The following is a 26343-nucleotide window of genomic DNA, read 5'->3' as shown; positions in this document are numbered from 1 at the left end:
TGGGAGTGTGTGGGGGGCGGGGGAGTTGAGGGGCGAGTGTGTGTGTGTGTGTGAGCGGGGATAAACGGGGTGTGTGGGGCGTGCGGCGGGGGGGGGGGGGGTGAGACGTGCGTGCATGGGGGAGGGGGGAGGGGTGTGTGTGGGAATGTGTGTGGGGGGGGTGGTGAGGGGTGTGGGTGGGTAGGGGGAAAGTGTGGTGAGGAACGTGTGTGGTGCGTGTGTGAGTGGTGTGTGAGGGTCGTGTGAGGGATGTGTGTGGGTATGTGCGTGGTGGAGGGAAGGGAGGATATTCCCAGAATATCAAAGTCAACAATTCCTGCATTCCCATCTTATTTCCCCGGTAAATTGACTGGAACCTCTCTCTCCTGGCTCCACCAGTGACGGGTCAGTTGGGGTCAGGGGTCCAGTCTGCACGCAGACACGTACACACAGAAATAATAATAATCCTTGCATTTGATACAGCGCCTTATCGCGTCTCAAAGCACTTCATGGGGTATAGTGTGAAGTGAATTGACGGTACTTTTTTGTAGGCAACACGCAACAGCGCACTGTGCACAGCAGCGTCCCACAAACAGCCGGTGAACGACCAGTTTTATTCTGGGAGATCGTCGGCCAGGACATCGGGAGAGAAAGGGAACTCCCTTTTCTTTTCCGATAGTGCCGCAGGGTGGACATTAGAGACAGTGAGTGAGGTTTAACATCTCATCTGAAGGACGGCATCTCTGACAATGCAACACACATCTGACAACAGCAACAAAGTGATTTGTCCGGCGCCTTTCACATCAAGAGGACGTCCCAAGGCCCTGGACAGTCAGGGATCTGCACCTGAGCTGGTGGTTGGGATCAGGCGGGGTGGAGGGTGGGGAGGGGTAGGGGTAGGAGGGTCGAAGAGGAGGGTCTTAAGGCGGGCCTCGAAGGAGGCAAGGGAGGGGGCGAGGTGGAGGGCTGGAGTTCCAGAGGGTAGGGGCAGAGAGGCTGAAGGCCTGCCCGCCAATGGTGGATTGGGCAAAGTGAAACAGCCCGGAGTCCGCTGAGTGAAGGGAGCGGACAGGTTGGTAGAGGATTAGAAGGTCACAGAGGTAGGAGCAAGGCCCTGGAGAGCTTTGGAGGTGAGGACCAGGATCTTGAACTGTATCGTCTGAGTGATGGGGAGCCAGTGGAGCCGGGAGAGGATGGGGGTGATAGGGTCACGGAGCCTTGGTGTAAGAGGGCTACCACTGAGCCAGGCTGACACATCCTGCCTTCTCCCCTCATTCAGAATGTCATCTCCCTCTCAGCTCCACACCCACTGTGTGTGGGTCTGCCCGCACATTAACCTACAAGGCAAAATCAGGGGTCATCCCAGCTCAGTTGTAAGCACTCTTTTTCTGTAGGTTGTTGGACATTGATCTCACAGTCCAGGCTGATGCTCCACACAGGAAGGAGCAGCCTGGTCCCCTCCATACCCCGTTGGATGTTAGAGATCTCCACGGCACTGTCCAAAAAGAGAAGGAAGTTTCTGTCTCCCAGTGTCCTGGCCGGCAATCCCCCTCAGGTAAAATTGGTCGCTCTCTCCATGGCTGTCACTTCCCTCGGTTTGCCTGCCCCTCCATTGGTGGTTGGGCCTTCAGCCTCTCTGCCCCCATCCTCTGGAACTTCATTCCACTGTCGCTCCACCTCTCTCCCTCCCTTGTCTCCACCTCAAGACCCTCCTCTTCGACCGTGCCTTCGAGCACCCTCTACCCTTACCCTCCCTGCCCTCCACCTCTCCTGATCCCAACCACCGGATCCCTGACTGACCAGCGCTTTGGGACTTCCTCCTGACATGATGTGACGTGTACAATGTCATTTGTTGTTGTTTGTGTGACATTGCTCTGTGCAAATTCACCACCACGTTTGCCTATAATAAAATACACAGTCACACCCCGTGAACACGGTGAAGCGCTTCAAGGCGTGTGTCAGCGTTGCTGAGTCGGTAGCACTCTGGCCTGTGAGGTTTGTGAGTTGTGGGTTTAAGCTCCTAGTCTTGACTTGGATCAGCATTGGAGCAGCAGCGTCTGAGTGAGGGGAGGGGGCACTGCACTGTTGGAGGTGCCGTCCTTCAGTTCAGACGTTAAATCAATCGGTGTCTGATCGGTGTTAAAGATCCCGTGGTGTTATTCAAAAAGAGAAGAGTTTTCTCTCTCTCTCTCTCTCTCTCTCTCTCCTGGTGCCCCGGCCAACAATCCCCCAAATAAAATCAGTCACTCACTCCATGGCTATTTGTTGGACATTGTTGTGCAAATTGGCTGCCGGGTTTTGCCCCCAAAAACAAAGTGCTTTTTTACAATAAATCCTGTGAAATGCTTTGAGAGATCTTGAAACATGATAAGTTGCTGTATGAAACTAAAGGATTATCTACACTGATGAAGACAAGATGTCTGTGTGTCTGTCTGTGTGTCTGTCTGTGTGTCTGCCAAGAATGAAAAAGCCGATTGACGTAGAGAAATAGGAGTGTCACGTGCGTATTTTTATTCAGGGATCTCCTATTGTCGATGAGCTTTGACCTAAACAAGATCATCACACATGGATGCACTTCTGGGAGACGAGGAGTCCTCACAACAGGAGTCCTCACAACCAGGAGTCCTCTCACAGGAATCCTCCCACTGAGTCCTCCCGCAGGAGTTCTCCCACTGAATCTCCCAATAGGGGTCCTGTCGATTGGAATGCAGGAAAGTAGATATCATGGCAGCTGAGACCGGTTGCATGCACAATGTGTGCCATGTGGGCACACATGGGAGGACTCCTGTGAGAGGACTCCTGTTAGGGAGACTCAGTGGGAGGACTCCTGTGGAAATGTTCCAGGATGCTTTGTGTGTCCCGGACAAACACGTGTGTATGAAATGCCTCCGGCTGCTTGAGCTCAGGGTTTCTGAGTTCGAGGAGAGGCTGGTGTCACTACATAGCACACGGGAGGCTGAAGAGTTAATGAGGTGGTTAACCCACAGCCACAGAGGGTTCAGAAGGAGAGTGAGTTGGTGACCACCCGACATGGTAGGAAGAGGGGACAGGCAGTGCAGAAATCCCCCTGAGAGTGTGGCACTCACAAACCGGTTCTCTGTACTGAATACCAGTCAGGGTGATGACACCTCTGGGGAGGGGAGTCAAAACCAAATGAATGTACAGGGGGGGGACAGGGAAAAGTGTCAATGCAATTGTCATTGGGGACACAATGGTGAAAGGAGTAGACAGGCGTTTCTGGACCAAAGACATGACTCTCATATGGTATGTTGCCTCCCTGGTGCCACTGTTGAAGACACCATGGAACGGGTGCAAAACGTTCTACAGGGGGAAGGGGAACATCCAGAAGTCGTGGTCCATGTTGGGATCCATGAAGTAGTGAACAAAAGGGCTGAGATCCTACAGGAAGAGGCTATCAGAAACTAGGGAAAATGCTAAAGAGTAGGACCTCAAAGGTGGTGATCTCTGGATTACTCCCAGTGCCTCATGCAAGTGAGTGTCAAAACAATAGGATCAAACACATGAATGCATGGCTGGAGAAAGGAGGGTTTCAGGTTCCTGGAACATTGTGACTAGTTCTGGGGCTGGTGGGACATTTTGGGAGAAAGAATGAGAGGCAATATAAGTTGATGGTAGAAGGGGGTGAAGGAACAGAGAGTATAAACAAATCTTTAAAGGCGGCAGGACAGGTAGATAAAGCTTTTAAAGAAAAGCTACGGGATACTAGGCTTTATAAATAGGGGCATAAAATACAAAAGTCAGGAAGTTTTGATGAACCTTTTTAAAACATTGGTTACCCCTCAGCTGGAGACTATGTTGGGTTCTGGGCACCACACTTCAGGAAGGATGTCAAGGCATTGGAGAGGGTGCAAAGGAGATTTACCAGGACGGTACCAGGAATGATGGACTTCAGTTATCAGGAGAGGCTCGAGAAGCTTGGGTTACTCTCCTTGGCGTATAGAAGGTTAGGAGGAGACATAAGAGAAGTTTTCAAAATTATGAGGGGATTCAATAGAGTGAACAAGGAGAAACTATTTCCACTGGCGGGTGGGCCAGTAACCTGAGGACACCGATTTAAAACAGTTGTTAAAAGAACAGAGGGGATGCGAGGAGAATTTTTTTCACACAGCGAGTTGTTAGGATCTGGAATGCATTGCCGGAAAGGCTGGTGGAAGCCGATTTGATAACAGCTTTTAAGAGAGAAGCAGATAATTACTTGGGGAGGACAAATTTGCAGGGCTTTGGGGAGAGGGCGGGGGAGTGGGATTGATTTGGAAGCTCTTTTCAAAGAGCCGGCACAGACACGATGGGCTGAATGGCCTCCTTCTGTGCTGTATAATCCTATGATTCCCCCTTTGCAAGTTCTCTTCCAGAACAGGTATCTCTTACTCTTATTTCCTGTGTGGTTTTAGCCGGTTAGACTCGAGCATTTGCCCCCCAACACACACTCTGCAGTCTCAACAACCTGCGCTTAATACTCTCCAGGATTAGGTAAGCAGGATGCATCCCTCCAGAGAGAGAGAGAGAGAGAGAGAGAATCACAGAATCATAGAATTATACAGCACAGAAGGAGGCCATTTGGCACATCGTGTCTGTGCCAACCGTCTGAAAAGAGAGAGAGGATGCATTCCATTCCGGATACAGGGAATGTTCCGTGTGTAGGCGGCATACGCAGAACCTTAGAAGTTTACAGCTCAGAAGAAGGCCATTTGGCCCATCATGTCTGACCAGCACCTTGAGAAGTCCTCTTGACGTGAAAGGTGCTATGCAAACGTCATTTTGTTGTTGCTGCTGTTCCGTAAAGAGCGATCCTTTCAATCCCATTTCTCTGCCCTTTCCCCCAATTACCCTGTAGCTCCCACACTCCCATCCCCAACCCCCCTGCCCTCCTCCCCTTCTGACCCCATCTCCCAGCTCAGGTCCAAAACCCCTGATTGTCTAGCGCCATGGGACGTCTTTCCAACGGGAAGGGCACTGTACAAGTGTAATTTGTTGTTGCTGCAGCTGACGTGTTTTGAGTTATGTGTCCTCCTCACTTCTAAATCCTTCCACAGTCTCGCCCACCCCACTCCACCTCTGTGACTCCATCAAACTGCTCAGGAGGCACTGGCCTGCTCTATGACCCCCGCCGACCTTCCCACTCCACAATCTGAAGTCATGCTTTTTGCCCCCACCTTGTTGAACTCCATCCCGGTGCCCCCCTCACAGTCCCCTTCCCTCAGCTCATTCAAGGTAGTCTGAAGACCTTCCTCTCACACCGTGTCTTCGGTCACCTTTCCCCTCCCACAACCCCTTTGGCTCCAGCCAGTTTCTGCTCAGTTTGATCCACAAACATCCGTAAGTGAAGGAGTGATTTTATCTGGGGGATTGACCCCAGGTCCTCTCACTTGCGAGGGGAGTGCTCTAACCACTAAGCTGCAGGACTCTACATTTTGTGTGCAAGGTACAAAGGGCTTCCAAACGTGACCTAGCTTAGCCTCAAAGCGGCCATGTCTTCAATATGAGGCTAAACCGTTTAGAAGTGAAATAAGGAGACTTTTTTCCCGCACTATGGACGGTGGGAATTCATTAATAGTTTTAAAGATGGCCGCACTTCGCCCTCAGCTGCGGTGAGGAGGAGGTGAGGCGTTGGTCACCTTTGAAGCTGGCAGGGAACCTGTACCCATCTTAAGGGGGGACCGGCCACTCAGCCTCCACTCCCCCCCACCACTCATCCACCCGCCAAAGAATATTTTCAGCCGCAGTATTGTATTTTTTAACGATGTAGAACCATCATTAATCTGAATTAATAAACATTTTTTATCTAAGATTGGTGTCAGTCTTCACATCACCCGCAGGGTTAAAATGGATGTGTCATGCCTGTGCCTGTTGCTAAAAGCTGCCATGTCTCACCTTTGCCTTGCCCGTGCTCTGCAGGATATGGACCAGGGCGCACGCCACCTCCTCTTTGTTCTTGACGCTCAGCACAGGCTCGAGCACCGCGCACAGCATCTTATAGTTGTTGGTGACGTACTCAGCAAATTCCTTGTACAGCTCCATGGGGAGGATGCTCATGCTCTGGTAACGGGACTTGATGCGGATGGTGGGGCCACCAGCCTTGGCTTTGCTGGAGCTGGGCTGGCTGACCGGGTACCACTGCTCGATGAACTGCCGGCTGCTCACGCTGCTGATGGGGATGTTGACCAGCCCCACATAGTTACCCTTCTCCTTCCTCTTCTTCTTCTCCGTGTCCTTGTACAGGTGGATGCGGATGTTGCGTACGGCTGGCAGGTTGTTGAACTCGAAGTGCTCGCCCCAGAACACGTTGTCGGTCTTCACCTTGCTGGTGGTGCGAGCGTACAGCATCTCGTCCAGACACAGCTCGCAGTAATAGCGCTTCTTCGGAGGCAGGTCCTTGCCTTCGATGATCCAGAGTTTCAGCACATTGTCCACACGGCGACTGTTGTCCTGAGATAGGAGCGGAGGGAGAGAGTCAAATACAGCAAATAATGATAATAATCAGTCGTATCAGTGGAGTCCTGTAGCTCAGTGGTTGGAGCACTTGCCTCGCAAGCGAGAGGACTTGGGTTCAATTCCTGAGCAGGGCGAAACGTTGGGCAAGTTTCCTTACTCCACACACGCCTCTGTTTACTCAGCAGTAAGTAGGAACCTGGTTGTTAGTCGATTGGTAGATCGCTCTTCTGGGGGTAATAATCCCTTGAAACGAAAAAATTGGTCATTCAATCCACAACTGTTTGTGGGTCACTACTGTGCATAATTGGCTGTCGTGTTTCGTCAATTCAATTATAGTATGTTGTATATAGTATATAGTCAGTATATTTGGTGAAATGCTTTGAGACGTCTCGAAGACATGTTAAACTCTACACCAAATGCAAAGGTTATTATCACTAGTATAAGCCGTATCAGTCAGGACCATAATATTTAATGTGAATTACAAAGTCCGGGTTACTGGCAAAATATTTTAGTCGTATGAAACCCGATTTAATCAATAATCTACGCTGCCAAGGTGTGATTCATTGCAACCGGTAATTGCACAAGCAGCGAAGGGTCAAGGCTATGTTTCCCGTGTATGATTCAATGCAGATAGTTAAGTGCGGGAGTAATGGAGAGTTGGGGAGTGGCGACACAAGGTCGGAGGGGATTAATACAACTTGTGCAAAGAATTCTGAGTGGTTTTGATAGGAAACTGAATGGGACTCAGGTGGATGTAGGACTTTGGTCTTTCTACAATTTATAAGACTTATAACGAGAACAACAACAACAACTTGCATTGATGCAACTCTCACACAGGGCAGCAGAGCACCAGAGCACCTGACAGTGGTGGAGTACGAAGCCGAGCTGGGGGGCAGCACGGTCAAATAGGAAGGTACGACCTGAAGATGGGGAAGGAAAGTGCAAAGCGGAGGAATAGAGGAAGAGGGAGAGTTGAAAGCGCAGCCACCAGTGGTGGAACGGAGGGCATGAGGGACATGCAGAAGGCTGGAGCCAGTCGAGAGGAGGCAGTGGGTTGTGGGGTAAACAGGGCAGAGGGGTAGGGAGCAGAGAGACGTGGGGTTCACGTACACTGATCGTTGAAGCTGGCAGGACAGGCTAATACAGCTGTTAAAAAAGTGTATTCTTGTGTTTAAAAATAGAGGCATAGAATACAAAAGTAAGGAAACTCTGCTAAATCTTCATATGTCACTTATAAAGCACATTGGGGCGTCCTCCCAACGTGAAAGGCGCTCCATAAATGTAAATTTCTTGTTGTTATTGTTAGGCCTCAGCTAGAGACTGTGTTCAGTTCCGAGCACCGCACTTTGGGAAGGATATCAGGGATTGGAGAGGGTGCAGAGGAGGTTCACCAGAATGGTACCTGGATGAGGGACTTTAGGTCTGTGGAGAGACTAGAGAAGCTGGGATTGGCCTTCTTGGAGCAGAGAAAGTGAAGGGGAGATTTAATAGAGGTGTTCAAAACTATGAGGGGTTTTGCTAGAGTAGATAGGGACAAACTGTTTCCTGAGTGGGTTGGTAACCAGGGCACATAGATTTAAGATAATTGACAATTTTACAAGTTGTCACGGTCGGGAATGCATTGCCTCAAAGGGCGGTGGAGGCAGATTCAATAACAACTTTCAAAAGGGAATCAGACAGGTACTTGAAAGGAAAAAAATTGCAAAGATAAGGGGGAAGGGCGGGGGAGTGGGACTGATTGGGTGGCTCTTCCAAAGAGCCGGCACAGGCACAAGCGCCGAATGGCCTAGTTCTGTGCTGTAATATTCTATGATTGAATGATTCTATGACTTCTGTGAGTTTTATTGTAATAATGATAAGTCCTATTGTGGATGTGGCAATCCCAAGTGATTACAACGCAAGAAATAAGGAACTAGAGAAGATCAGGAAATATCTTGATTGTGGCTATATGATGTAGTATAAAGCAAACATAGTTCCTATAATCATCAGTGCAACTGGGGACTGTTAATAAGACTATTCAGAAATGGCTTGACAAAATAACTGGGGAACAAAACATCAGCCTCCCTCAGAGAGTAGCTATTTCAGGGACATCCGATTGATCTATGACATGGTATTGGTCTCACTGACCCATCACTGAAAATAACCCGGTGCCTCTACACAGTTTTGTTAAACAACAACAACAAATTAACTTACAAAGTGCCTTTCACGTTGGGAGGTTGTCCCAAGGCGCTGGACAGTGAATATTTTGCACCTGAGCTGGGGGTTGGAGTCAAGAGGGGTAAAGTTAGCAGATGTAGGGGGGAAGCAAGACCATGGAGGGCTTTAAAGGTGAGGACGAGGATCTAAAACTCTATCCCCTCGGAAATGGGAAGCCAGTGGAGCCGGGCGAGGATGGGGTGATAGGATTGCTGAGCCTGATGCGGAAGAGGACATGAGTTGCAGAATTCTGGATGATCTGCAGCCTGTGGAGGGAGGAGTTGGTGAGGCCAACAAGTAGGGAGTTTGGGTTGTTGAGCCTGGATGTGATCAATGCGTGGGTGAGGATTTTGGTGGTCTAAGGGGTGAGGCAGTAGAGGAGCCAGGCGATGGTGCGGAGGTGAGGGAAGGCAGGATGATCGAGGCACGGATGTGAGTATGAAGGGCAGTTAAGGGTCGAACAGGACACGAAGGCCTCGGGTTGGCTCAGAGAGATAGAGCTCAGACACCCACCTTGTTGGGTTTCACCGCCCGCTGCAGGTTCTCGATCCATTTGTCTCTCTCGGCCCCCGACCGGCAGGCAAAACACTTAGTACTGGACGGTGTGGTCACCTGGGAAAAAAGGAGATCGGTCACACACACGCCACGGAGCACACGCAAACACACACAGACACAACAACAAAATTACATTTATAGAGCACCTTTCATGTCGGGAGGACGTCCCAAAGTGCTGAACATTCAGGGATTAGGGCCTGAGCATGGAGGAGGGGTGGGGTAGGGGTGAGGGAAGGGAGCGAGGTGGGAGGGCGACTGAAGGCACCTCAAAGAGAAAGTTCTTGAGATCGGCTTGAAGGAGGCAAGGGAGGAAGCGAGTCGAAGAGACCGTGGGTTGGAGTTCCAGAGTGTGGGGGCAAAGAGGCTGAAAGCTCGGACACCGATGGTAGGGCAGGAGACATGGAGCTGAACGGAGGGAGCGGGCAGGTTGGTAGGGAGTCAGCAGGTCAGAGAGGTAGGAGGGGGCAAAGCCATGGATGGCATTAAAGGTGTGGATGAGGATCTTGAACTCGATCCTCTGGGGGATGGGGAGCCAGTAGAGTCGGGCGAGGGTGGGAGTGATGGGGTCGCGGAGCCTGGTGCGCGAGAGTACACGAGCTGCAGAGATGTGGATGATCTGCAGTTTGTGAAGGGAAGAGGTGGGAAGACCGATGAGGAGGGAGTTCCCGTAATCGAGCCTTGAGGTGACGAATGTGTGGGTGAGGGTTTGGGCAGCCTGAGGGGTGAGGCAGTGGCGGAGTCTGGCAATGTTGCGGAGGTGGTGGTAGGCAGTGCCAGTCATGGCGCGGATGTGGGGGAGAAAGGACAGTTTAGGGTCAAACAAGACACCCAGGTTCCTGACCGGCTTAGTGAGGTGGAGTGTGTAGCCGTGCAGCTGCCAGCGCCTGAGGTGCGGAGGCGTTGGCACAAGCCAATCAGGAGGCCTTGGTCTTGTTGACGTTGAGTTGGAGAAAGTTGTCCCTTGTCCAGGACTTGGATGTCGGACAGGCAGTCGGTCAGGACACCAGTAGTCCTGGAGTTCAGGGTGGAGGCAGAGAGGTAGAGTTGGGTGTCACCCACATACATGTGGAAATTTACCCCCTGCCTCTGGACGATGTCAGCAAGGGGGAGCATGTAGAGGGTGAAGAGGAGGGGACCGAGGACAGAGCCCTGAGGAACGCCGCACGAGACAGTGCGGGGGCTGGAGGAGAAGCCGTTTACTGTGACGAAGAGGGGGTGGCGTAAAAGGGTAGGACCTGAACCGGTCAAGGACAGAACCTTGAAGGTTGAGGTGGGAGGAGAGGCGGTGGAGGAGGAATGAATGGTCCGCAGTGTCAAAGACAGCGGAGAGGTCGAGGAGGACGAGGAGGCAGAGGAGACCATCACACATGGTCAGGATGTCGTTTGTGACCTTGACCAGAGCAGTTTGTGTGCTATGGGCATACACACGCAAACATACACACGCGCGCACCACGTACATACACACACACACACGTACAAACACACGCGCACGAGCACACGCAGACACACACAGACACAGGCAATACAATACAAAATTACATTTGTAAAGTGCCTTTCACGTCACGGTTGAAGAGGAGGGTCTTGAGACGGGCCTTGAAGGAGGCAAGGAAGGAAGCAAAGCAAAGGGACTGTGGGGTGGAGATCCACAGGGTGGGGGCAGAGTGGCTGCAGGTCCAACCGCCTACAGTGGGGCGGGCCGGACGGAGGACGTGGAGCAGGCTGAAGCCAGCTGAGCGGAGGGAGCGGACAGGCTATCATGGGGTCAGCAGATCACAGAGGTTGGGGAGGGGGGGGGGGGAGAGACAAGGCCGTGGAGGGCACTGAAGGTGAGGACGAGGATTTTGAACTCTATCCTCTGGGGGATGGGGAGCCCAGTGGAGCCGGGGCGAGGGTGGGGGCGATGGGGTCACGGAGCCCGGTGCGGGAGAGGACGAGAGCTTCGGAGTTCTGGATGACTTGCAGCCTGTGGGGGGAAGAGTTGGGGAGTTGGGGAGTTGGGGAGTTGGGGAGGCCGACCAGCCAAGTTGGTGTTGTCAAGCCTGGACGTGATGAGTGCGTGGATGGGGCTTTCACAGCCTGAAGAGTGAGGCAGCGGTGGAGCCGGGCGACATTGCAGAGGTGGGAGAAGGCAGAGCGGGCCATGGCACGGATGTGGGGTAGAAAGAACAGTTGAGGGTCAAAGCCGGGAAGCAAACAACTCGTTCGGTGACGTTGCAAAAGAAAGAGGGGTTCGGAAATGGGGCAGTAATTGGGGAAAACGGGATGGCTCCAAGGAAGGTTGTTTGAGAAGAAGGTCGTTTTTGAAGGGGTGGGAATGGTGCCAATGGACAGGGAGAGGTTGATGAGGTCTGTGAGTAGGGGGCACGGAGGTGGAGCTGGGAGGCAAGGAGGGGGGTCGAGGGAGCACGGGGTGGTTTCATACGCGCACACTCAACATACACATGACACACACACACACATATGCACAAACATGCATACACACGCAAACACACACGCGCAGATACACAATAGCCATTGGCAATCAGGTGAACCAGTCGTCCGCTCCAGGCCACTCATTCCAGCACAACCCCCAACTCCAACCAGAACACCCAACTCAGGTCAAACCAATACAGAACAGCCCAGTTCAACCCAGCACAGGGCAACACAGCCCATCATATCTCAGTAAAATCCAACTCAACCCAGCTGAAATTAGCACAGCACAACTCAGTGAACCCCATGCCAGCAAAGCTGAACCCAGCTCAACCCAACTCAACCCAGCAGAGCGCAGTTCAACACAGCACAGTCCAGCTTAACCCTGCACAAACCAGCTCAACCCAGCTCAACCCAGCATAGCCCAGCTCAACCCAGCTCAACCCAGCATAGCCCAGCAAAGCTCAGCCCAGCTCAACCCAGCACAGCCCAGCTCCACCCAGCATAGCCCAGCAAAGCTCAGCCCAGCTCAACTCAGCACAGCCCGTCTCAACTCAGCACAGCCCAGCAAACCTCAACCCAGCTAAACCCAGTCCAGCTCAACCCAGTTCAGCCCAGTACACCTTGTCTCAACCCAACACAGCACAGCTCAACCCAGCACAGCCCGTCTCAACCCAACACAATCTAGCAAAGCTCAACCCAGCACAGCCCAGCTCAAACCAGCACAGCCCATCTCAAGCCAGTCCATCCCAGCACACCCCACCATACCTCAACCCAGCTCAATTCAGCACAGCCCGGCACAACCCAGCACAGTGCAGCTCAACTCAGCACAGACCAGTGCAGCTCGGCCCCGCCCAGTACACCTCCACCTTGTACAGCTCAGCTCAATACAGCTCAGCCAAGCTCCATCCAGCACAGCTCAGCTCAGCACAGCCCAGCTCAACCCAGCACAGACTAGCACAGCCCAGCTCACCCCAGTTCAACTCGGCTCACCCCAGAACAGCCCAGCTCAACCCAGCTCAGCCCGGCTCAGCCCAGCTGAACCCGGCTCACCCCAGCTCAACTCAGCACAACCCAACTTAACCCAGCACAGCGCAGCTCAACCCAGCATAGCCCAGCTGAACCCAGAAAATCCCAGCTCAACCCAGCAAAGCCCAGCTCAACCCAGCACGGCCCAGCTCAATGGAGGACAGGCTAGTACGGCCCAGTTCAACCTAGCTCAGCACAGCTCAACCCAGCTCAGCCCACCACAGACCAGCACAACCCAGCATAGGCCAGTTCAACCCAGCACAATTCAACCCGGTTCAGACCAGCACAGCCCCAGCTCAGGCTAACTCAAACCAGGCCAGCTCAAACCAGCACAGCTCAGCCCGGCTCAGCCCAGCTCAACCCAGCCCAGAACAACTCAACACAGTTAGAACAACACAGCAAACCAACATAGTCACTCACAGCCTAGAAACAGAGTAAAGCTCCCGCTGCACTGTCCATCCACACTCAGCGGTCACGGTTAGAGACACAGTAAAGCTCCCGCTGCCCTGTCCATCCACACTCAGTGGTCACGGTTAGAGACACAGTAAAGCTCCCGCTGCACTGTCCATCCACACTCAGCGGTCACGGTTAGAGACACAGTAAAGCTCCCGCTGCCTGTCCATCCACACTCAGGTCACGGTTAGAGACACAGTAAAGCTCCCGCTGCACAGTCCATCCACACTCAGCGGTCACGGTTAGAGACACAGTAAAGCTCCCGCTGCCCTGTCCATCCACACTCAGCGGTCACGGTTAGAGACACAGTAAAGCTCCCGCTGCACAGTCCATCCACACTCAGCGGTCACGGTTAGAGACACAGTAAAGCTCCCGCTGCACTGTCCATCCACACTCAGCGGTCACGGTTAGAGACACAGTAAAGCTCCCGCTGCCCTGTCCATCCACACTCAGCGGTCACGGTTAGACACAGTAAAGCTCCCGCTGCACAGTCCATCCACACTCAGCGGTCACGGTTAGAGACACAGTAAAGCTCCCGCTGCACAGTCCATCCACACTCGGAGGTCACGGTTAGAGACACAGTAAAGCTCCCGCTGCCCTGTCCATCCACACTCAGCGGTCACGGTTAGAGACACAGTAAAGCTCCCGCTGCACTGTCCATGCACAATCCCCGCTCCGTGCCCCGTGGGTTACAGACAGTGAAGCCTGACCTCAAAGCAGAACTCCTGGCCCAGGATGCTGCTGTGGACGGGTTTGATGATGGCGTCCTCATCGATACTGAGCTCCAGTGCCTCAGCTGCGCTGCTCGGGCTGAGCAGCGACTCGTGAGAGTGAGACTCCTTGAAGCTCTGCATCAGCCGGGTTCTGAGAGAGAGAGAGAGAGAGAGAGAGAGTGAGTGTGTGAGAGCGCGAGCGAGGGAGTGAGATAGTGTGTGAGAGAATGAGAGAGAGAGAATGAGTGTGAGAGAGAGCGCGAGCGACGGAGAGTGTGAGAAAGAATGAGTGTGTGAGAGAGTGTGTAATAGAGAGACTGCGTGTGAAGGAGAATGAGTGTGTGAAAGTGAGACTGCGGATGAGAGTGTGAGAATGAAAGTGTGAAAGAGGATGAGCGTGCGAGAGAGCAGGCGAGGGAGTGCAAGAGAGTGTGTGAATGTGAGTGTGAGCGAGAGCGAGAGAGTGTGTGAGAGTCAGGCCATGTGTGAGAGAATGAGTGTGTGAGAGAGAAAGAGTGTGTGAGAGAGCGAACAAGAGAGTGGGAGAAAGAGTGTGTGGGAGGGAATGAGAGAGTGCGAGGGAGAGAATGAGTGAGTGAGAGAGATTGAGAGAGATTGAGATTGAGAAAGTGAATGCGTGAAAGAATGAGAGAAAACGAGAGAGTGAGAGTGTGGAGTGGAGTGGAGAAAGAGAGGGTGACAGGGATAAAAACGAGCCTGCAGTTGAGTGACACAGAGGATAATAAATTTATTTGATACGACGTCAAGATGTTTCGTGCGATTCACAGGATACACTGTAAGGCGTAGTGACTGTGCATTTTGTGGGTGAAACGCAGCAATCAGTTTGCGCACAGCAGTGCCCCTCAAACAGCCACGGGGCAAGCAACCAATTTTATCTGACGGATTCTTGGCCAGGACAGCGGTGTAGAGAGAGAGAGAGAGAGAGAGAGAGAAATTCCCTTCTCTTTCTAAACAGCACAGCGGGATCTTTAACACCCGCCTGACCAGGCAGACGGGACCTCAGTCTAATGTCTTGTCCGAAGGACGGCGTCTCCGACAATGCAACAACCCCCCCAAAGTGCTCCACTGGGATGTCGGCTTAGACTGTGCGAGTCCAAGTCCCGATGTGGGGCTCGAACCCACAACCTCCTGACTCGGAGGCGAGAGTTCGGTGACCGAGCCGGGGGCTGACACCATTTGGCCCGGGCTGGGAACATCTGTAAAAATAGGAACACTGTCGGCCTGGCTCAGTCCCTCACCCTCTCATCTCGTCTATTACCGGGGTTTACACTCCACATAACCCCTTACCCTCTTCACACCACCCCCACCCCCCACAAGCGCACAGGCGCACACATATGCACACGCATGCATACACACGCAAACACACACGCGCAGATACACCGCTCTGCTCCTTTTTCCTTCATGCATCGGGCGGGCGTCGGGCGTGAGTGAGGGCAGAGGGTAAAGCGAGAGAGAGAGTTGGGAAAAGAGAGAAAATGAGATGGAGAGGGGGGGGGGGGTATCCTCTATGAGAGAGGGGGAGAGAAAGAGGGGGAGGGATTGTCGGGAGAGAAGAGAGAGAGACTGGGTTGAGTGAGAGAGAGAGAGCGTGTGGAGAGAAAAGAGATTGGGGAGAGACACCGACAAATTTGTACACATCCTCGAATGAACAAGTGACAGACAGAATGGGAGAGACACAGAGAGATGGGGAAAGACAAAAAGCGTGGGGAGGGATGGAATGAGGGAGGGAGGGAGGGAGGGAAGGAGGGAGTGAGGGAGGGAGGGAAGGAAGGAGGGAAGGAGGGAAGGAGGGAGAGGGAGCGCGGGTGGGGTGAGAGAGAGGTGGAGAAAGACAGAAAATGTGGGGAGGGAGGGCGAGAGGGAGGGAGGGAGGGAGGGAGGGAGAGAGAGTGGGTGGGAGGGAGGGAGGGAGAGTGGGAGGGAGGGAGGGAGGAAGAGAGAGTGGGAGGAAGGAAGGGAGGGAGGGAGAGAGAGAGTGGGAGGGGGAGGACCAGAGAGAGAGTGGGGAGAGAGAGAGAGAGAGAGTGGGGAGAGAAAGGGAGGGATAGAGAGGGGGAGGGATACAGAGGGGGAGGGAAAGAGAGAGGGGGGGAGGGAGAGAGAGAGAGAAAGAAAGAGGGTGGGGAAGAGAGGGTTGAGCTGAGCTCAGTGACTGTACAGCGACACCGAGCCAAGTGTTCAGGCAAAAAGGTCAATTTATATCAAAAGTTAAGTTAAAGATTAACTGGAGGCACAGGGTCCACAAACAGTAAACTATTAATAAACTTAATAATCCCGGGCATAGGCAGCGAGGAAGGGAGATTTCAACAGGAACCAACTCACGGTGGACCAGCAACAGGCAATATCCCATCCTGGCTCTCGAGACGTCTCAAAGCGCTTCACAGACTATACTGTAAAGTGAATTGACTGTATATTTTGTGGGCGAAACGTGGCGGACAATTGCGCGCAGCGAGTGTCCCCACAGACACTCTCAACTGATGTGAACAATTTATTATTATTACTCGGAAGGAATTATTATCCCTGAAAAGTGATCCACCAATTGACTAACGACCGGGTTCTTACTCACTGCTGTAAACAGGGGCGGAGGGAGCGAGGAAACCCCCACAACATTTCACTTGGTGGATAACACAGACACAAACACAGACACAGACACAAACACAGACACAGACACAGACACAGACACAAACACAAACACAAACACAGACACAGACACAGACACAAACACAGACACAAACACAAACACAAACACAGACACAGACACAAACACAAACACAAACACAGACACAAACACAGACACAGACACAAACACAGACACAAACACAGACACAAACACAGACACAAACACAGACACAAACACAGACATAGACACAGACACAGACACAAATACAAACACGAATACAAACACAGACACAAATACAAACACAGACACAAACACAGACACAAACATAGACACAAACATAGACGCAAATACAAACACGAATACAAACACAGACACAAACACAGACACAAATACAAACACAAACGTAGACACAAACACAGATACAAATACAAACACAGACACAAACACAGACGCAAATACAAACACAGACACAAACACAGACACAGACACAAACAAATACAAACACAGACACAAACACAGACGCAAATACAAACACAGACACAAACACAGACACAGATAGAAATACAAACACAGACACAAATACAAACACAGACACAAACATAGACACGAATACAGACAAAAACACAGACACAGACTCAGACACAGACACAGACACAGACACAGACAGACTCAGACACAGACACAGACACAGACTGAGATTGATCCCAAACACTGTTTCTGAGGTACAGTTGAGAGATTGTCACTAATCAATCCACGGGTCAAAGTTCACCCGCCCTCGGGTGTCTGGGCCCTCGGGTGTCTGGGCCCTCGGGTGCCTGGGCCCTCGGGTGTCTGGGCCCTCGGTGTCTGGGCCAGAGTCTGGTCCCTCAGGTGTCTGGACCAGACTCTGGGCCCCTCGGGTGTCTGGGCCCTCGGGTATCCGGGCCCTCGGGTGCCGGGCCCTCGGGTGTCTGGGCCCTCGGGTGCCTGGGCCCTCGGGTATCCGGGCCCTCGGGTGCCCTGGGCCCTCTGGGTGTCTGGGCCCTCGGTGTCTGGGCCCTCGGGTGTCTGGGCCCTCGGGTGTCTGGGCCCTCGGGTGTCTGGGCCCTCGGGTGTCTGGGCCCTCGGGTGTCTGGGCCCTCGGGTGCCCGGGCCCTCGGGTGTCTGGGCCCTCGGGTGTCTGGGCCCTCGGGTGCCCGGGCCCTCGGGTGTCTGGGCCCTTGGGTGTCTGGGCCAGACTCTGGGCCCTCGGGTGTCTGGGCCCTCGGGTGTCTGGGCCCTCGGGTGTCTGGGCCAGTGTCTGGGCCCTCGGGTGTCTGGGCCCTCGGGTGTCTTGGCCAGCGTCTGGGCCCTCGGGTGTCTGGGCTCTCAGGTGCCCGGGCCCTCGGGTGTCTGGGCCCTCGGGTGCCCGGGCCCTCGGGTGTCTGGGCCCTCAGGTGCCCGGGCCCTCGGGTGTCTGGGTCCTCGGGTGTCTGGGCCAGTGTCTGGACCCTCGGGTGCCCGGGCCCTCGGGTGTCTGGGCCCTCGGGTGTCTGGGCCAGAGTCTGGTCCCTCAGGTGTCTGGACCAGACTCTGGGCCCTCGGGTGTCTGGGCCCTCGGGTGTCTGGGCCCTCGGGTGTCTGGGCCCTCGGGTGTCTGGGCCCTCGGGTGTCTGGGCCCTCGGGTGTCTGGGCCCTCGGGTGTCTGGGCCCTCGGGTGTCTGGGCCAGCGTCTGGGCAGTGTTGACTTACCGGTCATGATCCGCACTCCGGAAGCGGGGCAGAATGTGCCGGAAGCTGCTGGTGCGGTCCAGCTTGGGTTGGCTCTTGGTCCGTTTGATGGAGCCTTTCAGTCTCCGGCTCAGGAAGCCCTGCTGTGGGGTCAGAGGAGGGTTATCAGATCAGAGCAACACAGACATAGACACAGACACAGAGTTACACAGACACAGAGCAACACAGACACAGAGCAACACAGACACAGAGCAACACAGACACAGAGCAACACAGACGCAGACACAGAGCAACACGGACACAGATGCAGACACAGAGTGACACAGAGCGACACAGACACAGAGCAACACAGACACAGATGCAGACACAGAGCAACACAGACCCAGACACGGAGCGACACAGACACAGATACAGAGCGACACAGACATAGAGCAGCACAGATACAGACACAGATACAGAGCAACACAGACCCAGACGGAGCAACGCAGACACAGAGCAACACAGACACAGACACAGAGTGACACAGAGCGACATAGGCACAGAGCAACACAGACACAGAGCAACACAGACACAGAGCAACACAGAACAGACACAGAGCCACACAGACACAGAGTGAACAAACACAGAGCGACACAGAGCGACATAGGCACAGAGCAACACAGACACAGAGCAACACAGAGCAACACAGACACAGACACAGAGCGACACAGACACAGAGCGACACAGAGCGACACAGACACAGAGCGACACAGAACAGGCACAGAGCGACACAGACACAGAGCGACACAGAGCGACATAGACACAGAGCAACACAGAACAGACACAGACACAGAGCGACACAGACACTGCCTATCACACACACTCCCCGTCATTCACTCGCCTCACGTCACACACTCTGCTACAGACACACTCCCCATCACACACACAGACTCCCTGTCAGACACACTCCACCTGTCACACATACGCTTCCTGTCGCACCACAAACCGTCTCACACACACTCCCCGCCCCGCGCACATTCCCCATCAGACACAGTCCCCGTGACACACACACTCCGCCTGTCTCTCACACACACACACAGACACTCCGCCTGTCTCATACACACATGTACTCCGCCTGTCTCTCACACACGCGCACTCCGCCTGTCACACACACATACGCACTCCGCCTGTCGCACACACACACACACGCTGCCTGTCTCACACACACGCTGCCTGTCGCACACACACTGACTCGGTCGGTCTGACCCTCGGAGCCAGGTTCAGGGAGAAGCTGACGATGATACCAGGCACTGAGGAAGGGTATCATTGCCCTGACAGGACTGCAAACCGTCCCATCAGTGATCAGCCAGCGAGCGAGAGAGATCAGGACAGAGAGAGGGAGATCAGGGGAGAGAGAGATCAGGGGAGAGAGAGAGAGATCAGGACAGAGAGAGAGAGAGAGAGATCAGGACAGAGAGAGGGAGATCAGGGGAGAGAGAGAGATCAGGGGAGAGAGAGATCAGGACAGAGAGAGAGAGAGAGAGAGATCAGGACAGAGAGAGATCAGGGGAGAGAGAGATCAGGGGAGAGAGAGATCAGGACAGAGAGAGAGAGAGAGAGAGAGAGATCAGGACAGAGAGAGATCAGGGACAGAGAGAGAGAGAGATCAGGAACAGAGAGAGAGAGAGAGAGATCAGGAACAGAGAGAGAGAGATCAGCAACAGAGAGAGAGAGAGAGATCAGGAACAGAGAGAGAGAAAGAGATCAGGAACAGAGAGAGAGAGTGAGAGATCAGGAACAGAGATCAGGAACAGAGAGAGAAAGAGAGAGAGAGAGATCAGACACAGAGAGAGAGAGATCAGGAACAGAGAGAGAGAGTGAGAGATCAGGAACACAGAGAGAGAGAGAGAGAGATCAAGAACACAGAGAGAGAAAGAGATCAGGAACAGAGAGAGAGAGAGAGAGAGATCAGGAACAGAGAGAGAGAGAGAGAGAGATCAGGAACAGAGAGAGAGATCAGGAACAGAGAGAGAGAGAGAGAGAAGGAACAGAGAGAGAGAAAGATCAGCAACGGAGAGAGAGAGAGAGATCAGTATCAATGAGAGAGAGATGAGTAATGGAGAGAGAAAGCGATCAGTAACAGTGAGAGAAAGAGCGAGATGAGTAACACACAGAGAGAGAGAGAGAGAGACAGAGAGCGCGAGAGAGAGAGCGAGAGATCAGTAACTGAGAGAGAGCGAGAGAGAGAGAGAGAGAGAGAGAGACTAGGAACAGAGAGCGAGAGAGAGAGAGAGAGAGCGCGAGAGGCGAGAGAAAGCGTAAACCTCAGCCTGAGCATGTGGTTTGGTAAGGAAACGACAGAGCGAGGCAGACCGTGAGGGAACCTTTCCGGTTCTTTTCCGCGCTCGTCTAATTATTTTGCTCTTTCGCCGCGCGCCGTCGCCGCCGCCGCCGCCGCCGCGCGTCAGGGCGGCTCAGTCGCTCGCCCTCTCGCCTCTGATTGGAAAAGGCTGCGCGTGCGGCGCAACGCTAAGCGGAGAGAGAAGGCGGCGGCGTTACCCGAGATGCCCACAGCCTTTGGGCGAGACGGCAAAAGATCTCCGTGGGGCTATTTGAAAAGGAGACCCACCCTCTCCCCCCGCCCCAACCCCCCCGCCTCCCCCTTCCTCCTCTGCCCCTCGGAGTCCCAGCCAGAGCTTGTGTTGGGAAGTCCGAGAGAGAGAGAGAGAGAGAGAGAGAGAGAGAGGAAAGCTGGTTGAGAATCTGTGTTGTCTGAGGGGCCGAGCGCCGGTTCCTGCTGCTCGTGGATTCACACCTTAAACGCTACCAATTTTGGTGCATTAAAGGAATTCCAAAATAGCCTCTGACGTGCGGCTCGCAACGCTTTTAAAAACGAAAGTGTCTGAAAGCTCTCAGCCCGCCCCCTCCTCGCCGCCGCCCACAGCGAGCACGTATGAAGTGGGATAAAAATAAGCTTCATGACTGATGCTTTGGACAAAATCGTTCCCTGAAGCGTCAATCAATTCCCAACCCCCCACCCCACCACCACCACCACCACCACCGCCACCACCACCTCCTCCAGCCGGACACGACGACTGCCGCACCTCCCCGAGGTAATAGCGTCTGGGCTCCAGGGTTCCTCTTTTTTTTCCTGAGCCGTTTCTTAACAGTGATGGTGATGATAATAGTCCTTCGCATTTGGTACAGGGCCTCGTCGCATCGGCAGGACAAAAGCCCTTCACGGGATTCGCTGCGGAATAGAAACAGGAGGAGGCCATTCAGCCCCTCGAGCCTGTTCCGCCGTTCCAGAAGATCGTGGCTGATCTGTAGCTCAACTCCGATCACCCGTATCCTGTTGCTCCGTATCCCTTAATACCCCGACCTAACGAACATCTATCCACCTCAGTCTTGAAGATGTGAGTGGAACCAGCAATAACCCACAGCCTTTTGGGGAAGAGAGTTCCAGTTTCCCACTGACCTTTGGGTGAAAAACTGCTCCTGATTTCACTCCTAAATGGGCCCGGCTCTAACGGTCGAAAACGTAGCGACTGCGGAGCCCCCCAAACAGCCATGGGGCAAGTGACCAATATTTAACTGGGGGAACTGTTGGCCAGGACATCGGGAGAGAAAGAAAAACTCCCTCCTCCATTCGAATAGAGTCGCGGGATCTTTACCATCCACCTGAACACGCCTCGATTTAACGTCTCACCCAAAGGACGGCACCTCTGATAATGCAAACCCCCCCCCAGCGCCACACTGGAGCGTCAGCTTAGACTGCGATCCCAATTCTCGACGTGGGGCTCGAACCCACAACTTTCTGGCTCTGAGGCGAGAGAGAGAGAGAGAGAGAGAGAGAGAGAGAAAGAGAGCGCACAACCACTGAGCCAGGCTGACACACCGGAAAGAAATGTCGTCAATAAATAAACAGCACTGATCCACGCACTTTGCACAGCACCTTCCACATCAGGGAAGTGTCTTAAGGCTTCACAGGAGACGAGGACACTGACTGTGACTGTAAGCAGTTTGTGGGCGAAACGCGGCAGCCAATTTGCGCACAGAGACATCCCCACAAATATAGTCAATTCGCTTTACAGTGTGTTCTGTGAAGCGCTTTGGGACGTCCTCCCCCGACGTGAAAAGCGCTATATCAAATGCAAGGATTATTATTATTATTATTATCCGCTCCACGGATGGCAGCCACGCTTTCCGCCTCTACGACCTGAAACATTGGAACTCTCTCCCTCTCCCCTCCATCCCCTTTTTTTCAGATCACTCCTGAAGACCTTCCTTTTTGACCGAGCTTACTGTCAGCCCCCCCCTCCCCCCCCCACCCCACCCCTCCACCCTCAGGCTCCACCGCTGTTCAGTGCCAGACGCTGCCCTGTGTGATGGCGATATGTAAATGCAACTTGTTGTTGTTCTTCCCCTTACACAGTGACCTTCACGCTGGAAGCATCTCGGACCTTAACAGCAGTGCAGCTTGATGCTGATCCGGAAAGCGAGGTGACCAAAGTCTCCATCAAAGAGTTGGTGGTTGGCTAGCGTTAGCGGAGGCTCAGTCCCCACGTTCCCCCCCCACCCCCCAGATCTCTCTCCATATCTCTTTCAAGGGAAGGAAGCAGCCCTGAAGCCCCGACTGGCACAGCTAGTCCTCCCCCGCGGCCCCAACCTGTCCAAACAGGTTAGTCACTAATTTGACAACAGCAGCAAATTGCATTTACACGAAACCTTTAGCGTCAGGAGGACGTCACGAGCTGCTGGACAGTCAGGACCTGCACCCGAACAGGTGGTTGGGATCAGGAGGATGGAGGGCGGGGAGGGGAGGGTTAGGAGGATGATCGGAGGCGCTGTCAAAGGGGAGGGTCTGGAAACAGGTTTTAAAGGAGGCAAGGGAGGAGTCGAGGCAGAGGGTCTGCGGGATGGAGTTCCAGAGAACATGGCAGAGAGGCTGAAGGCCCATCCGTCAATGGTGGGGGTGGGCCAGGCTGGATGACGTGAAGCAGGCCTGGAGCCCGCCTAGCGGTGGGAGTGGGCAGCTGTCGACAAGTGTGGGTTTGTAGCCTCACGAGGTGGATGGCAAGTACCAGGAATTCTGTGTGAGCATGAAACATGTGAGTGCATCGCCACCATCTTCCTGTCCACGTTACCTTCCCACTCAGCGATGGTTCAACTCATTCATTACTTTGAGGCTCGACTATGCAAACTCCCTGCTTGTCGGCTTCGCCAACTCCTTCCTCCACAGGCTGCAGATCACCCAGAACTCTGCAGCCCGCGTCCTCTCCCGCTCTAAGCTCCGCGACCCCATCTCCCCCATCCTCGCCCGATTCCACTGGCTCCCCATCACACAGAGGATACAGTTCAAGATCCTGTTCCTCACCGTCAAAGCCATCCATGGCCTCGCTCCCCCCCCTACCTCTGTGACCTCAACACCCTTCCATCCTGCTCACTCCCTCTGCTTGGCCTGCTTCACAGCCCACCTCGCTTACCCCACTATTGGGCCTTCTGCCACTCTGCCCCCACTCTCTGGAACTCGATCCCTCAGTCCCTCCGCCTCGCCCACTCCCTTGCCTCCTTCAAGACCCATCTCAAGACCTTCCTCTTCGACTGTGCTTTCGATCTCCCTGCTCCCCCCCGCCGCCCTCCACCCTCCCTGACCCTGACGCCCAGCTCGGGTCCAAAACTCTGTCTGTCCAGCACCTTGGGACGTCCTCCCAATGTAAAAGGGGCTATACAGATGTAATTTTGTTGTTGTTGTTCTACCATCATTGGAGTACAGAGTTTGAGCAGCAGCCATTTGCCTCTCTGCAACCAGTCAAGGTGGATTCATTTCATGGACGCTTGACTATGCAAACTCCTTTGCTTGTCGAGATATAGACATAGATATAGATATAGATATAGATATATCAAGGTGAGTGGGCAAATAGGTGGCAGGTGAAGTATAATGTAGGGAAGTGTGAAGTCATCCACCGAGGTGGCAAAAACAGTAGAGCAGATTATTTTTTAGAAGGGGAGAGACTGGATAGTGTTAGCGCTCCGAGGGACTTGGGTGTCCTTGTATCCAGTCACAAAACATTAGTTTGCAGGTACAGAAAGCAATTAGGAAGGTTAACGGTTGTCATTTCTTACAAAAGGGTTAGAATATAAGAGTAGGGAAGTCTCACTGCAACTTTATAGAGCCCTGGTGAGACCGCACCTAGAGTGTTGTGTGCAGTTTTGGTCTCCTTATTTAAGAAAGGACGTACTCGCCTTGGAGGGGGTACAACGTACATTCACTAGGTTGGTATCAGGGATGAGTTATGAGATAGATTGAGTAATTTAGGCCTATATTCTCTAGAATATAGAAGAATGAGAGGTGATCTTATAGAAACCTATAAGATTATTAAGGGGCACGACAGAATAGATAGTGGGAGACTTTTTCCCCTGGTTGGAGAAACTGTCAGTCTTAAAATTAGGGGTAAGCCCTTTCGCACTGAATTGAGGAAAAACTGCTTCACTCAGAGGGTCAGAGGGTAGTGAATTTATGGAATTCTCTACCCCAAGGCCTGTAGAGGCTCAGTCCTTGAAGTATTCAAGACTGAGATTGATACATATCTGCGGATAAAGGGATTAAGGGGTATGGGGATAAGGCGGGCGGGTGGAGTTAGAATAGATCAGCCATGACTTTATTGAATGGCGGGGCAGGCTCGAGGGGCCGAATGGCCTACTCCTGCTCCTAATTCTTATGTTCTTATTCCAGGTGCTGGATGTACAAACGCATGCTCATGAACTCAGACTCTAGGTAACACCTTCCAGCAGCTGTCACTACAACCCTCTGAGTTTCCTTATCAGCTAACACCTGGCGGGCATCTGCCTTCAGTGAGCTGAGAGGACCTTTACAGGACAGCTTGTGATTTGACAGCCGCCTTGGAAGTTCCCAAAGTCTCAAGTCCTAGCCTTATTCTGTGCCGGCGGCTTAATCCAGGTCCTTATGTGAGGGGCCTTGGCAAATAATAACCTGCGTCTGATACTTTCCAGAATCAGATAAGCAGAGCAGGAGCGGGAGAGAGTCTGCGTCCCATTCCAACAATCCCCCTCTGGGATTTCCACGTGTAGGTGGGATACGTGGAAATCTCAAGTTTGGTTTGGATGCTCTTCAGCATGTGATGGTTTTCTGCGTGTGGTCAGACACCTGTCTGACCAAGAAATAAAAACGGAGCCGTTCTGACGGGATTGTGTTGGTGAGTCACCAGCAGCACAATATCCTCGGCAAACAGGAAAGAAGGTCCGTTCCCCCTCAATGCCATCCAACACATCATTGGTACATCAAACAGGGTGGGTGAGAATGGGCAGCCTTGCCTTTACTCCCCTTGGACCTGGTGCTGTCCTGTAACTCAGTGGTTATTAGAGTGATTAGAGTTATTAGAGTGGTTAGAGTAACTCAGTGGTTAGAGTTAGAGAGAAACCTTGGTTCAATTCCCGGCCAGGCGAAACACTGGGCGAGTTTCCTCACTCCGCGCGCCTCCGATTACCCGGCAGTAAGTAGGAACCCCGTCGTTAGTCGATTGGCAGATCGCTTTTCTGGGGGTAATAATTCCTTCAAAATTTTTTTTAAAGTATCATAATTTGATCACTTCAATCCACGACTGTTTGTGAGTCACTGCTGTGCGCAATTGGCCGCCGCGTTTCACCCGCAAAAATACGCAATCAATTCACTTCACAGTAGATCCTGTAAAATGCTTTGTGATGTCTCGAAGATGTGATAAGGTACTACTATGTCAAATGCAGTGATTATTATTATTATTTGGTGAATCCACTGTCAACCCTGACACGGATATTGGGAGCTGGAATCACATTCCGGATAAAATTCAAGAGACCAAGTGTTCCCACAGCTTCCAGTTTGATCACAAGGGTATGTATTATTATTATTATTATTATTATTATTATTATTATTATTATTATTATTATTATATAATCTACAGTGTGACACAGTGTGTTATATCTACAGTGTGACACAGTGTGTTATATTATCTACAGTGTGACACAGTGTATTATATTATCTACAGTGTAATACAGTGTATTATTATGTAATTTACAGTGTCTCACAGTGTGTTATTATATAATCTACAGTGTGACACAGTGTGTTATTATATAATCTACAGTGTGACACAGTGTGTTATTATATAATCTACAGTGTGACACAGTGTGTTATTATATAATCTACAGTGTGACACAGTGTGTTATTATATAATCTACAATGTGACACAGTGT

At 52.7% G+C, this 26343-nt stretch overlaps 1 protein-coding gene across 2 annotated transcripts in view; it reads right to left on the bottom strand.

The window, feature by feature from the left end:
• The window catches only part of LOC103190490 (ras/Rap GTPase-activating protein SynGAP), a 120448-nt gene that overhangs the window by 82796 nt on the left and 11309 nt on the right, over positions 1 to 26343 (bottom strand). For both annotated transcript variants that reach the window (XM_042344862.1, XM_042344861.1), the window contains exons 2-5: positions 18139 to 18260; positions 13785 to 13938; positions 9142 to 9240; positions 5872 to 6426 (exon numbers count right to left, since the gene is read on the bottom strand). In XM_042344862.1, coding sequence (XP_042200796.1) covers positions 5872 to 6426; positions 9142 to 9240; positions 13785 to 13938; positions 18139 to 18260 — 930 coding nt within the window. The remainder of the gene's footprint in view (positions 1 to 5871; positions 6427 to 9141; positions 9241 to 13784; positions 13939 to 18138; positions 18261 to 26343) is intronic.

Source organism: Callorhinchus milii, unplaced genomic scaffold (assembly GCF_018977255.1).
Source record: "Callorhinchus milii isolate IMCB2004 unplaced genomic scaffold, IMCB_Cmil_1.0 Scaffold30, whole genome shotgun sequence".
NCBI classification, from domain to species: Eukaryota; Metazoa; Chordata; class Chondrichthyes; order Chimaeriformes; family Callorhinchidae; genus Callorhinchus; species Callorhinchus milii.
The sequence above is the reverse complement of the archived record's forward strand: the minus strand, read 5'-3'. Positions and strand labels throughout refer to the sequence as shown.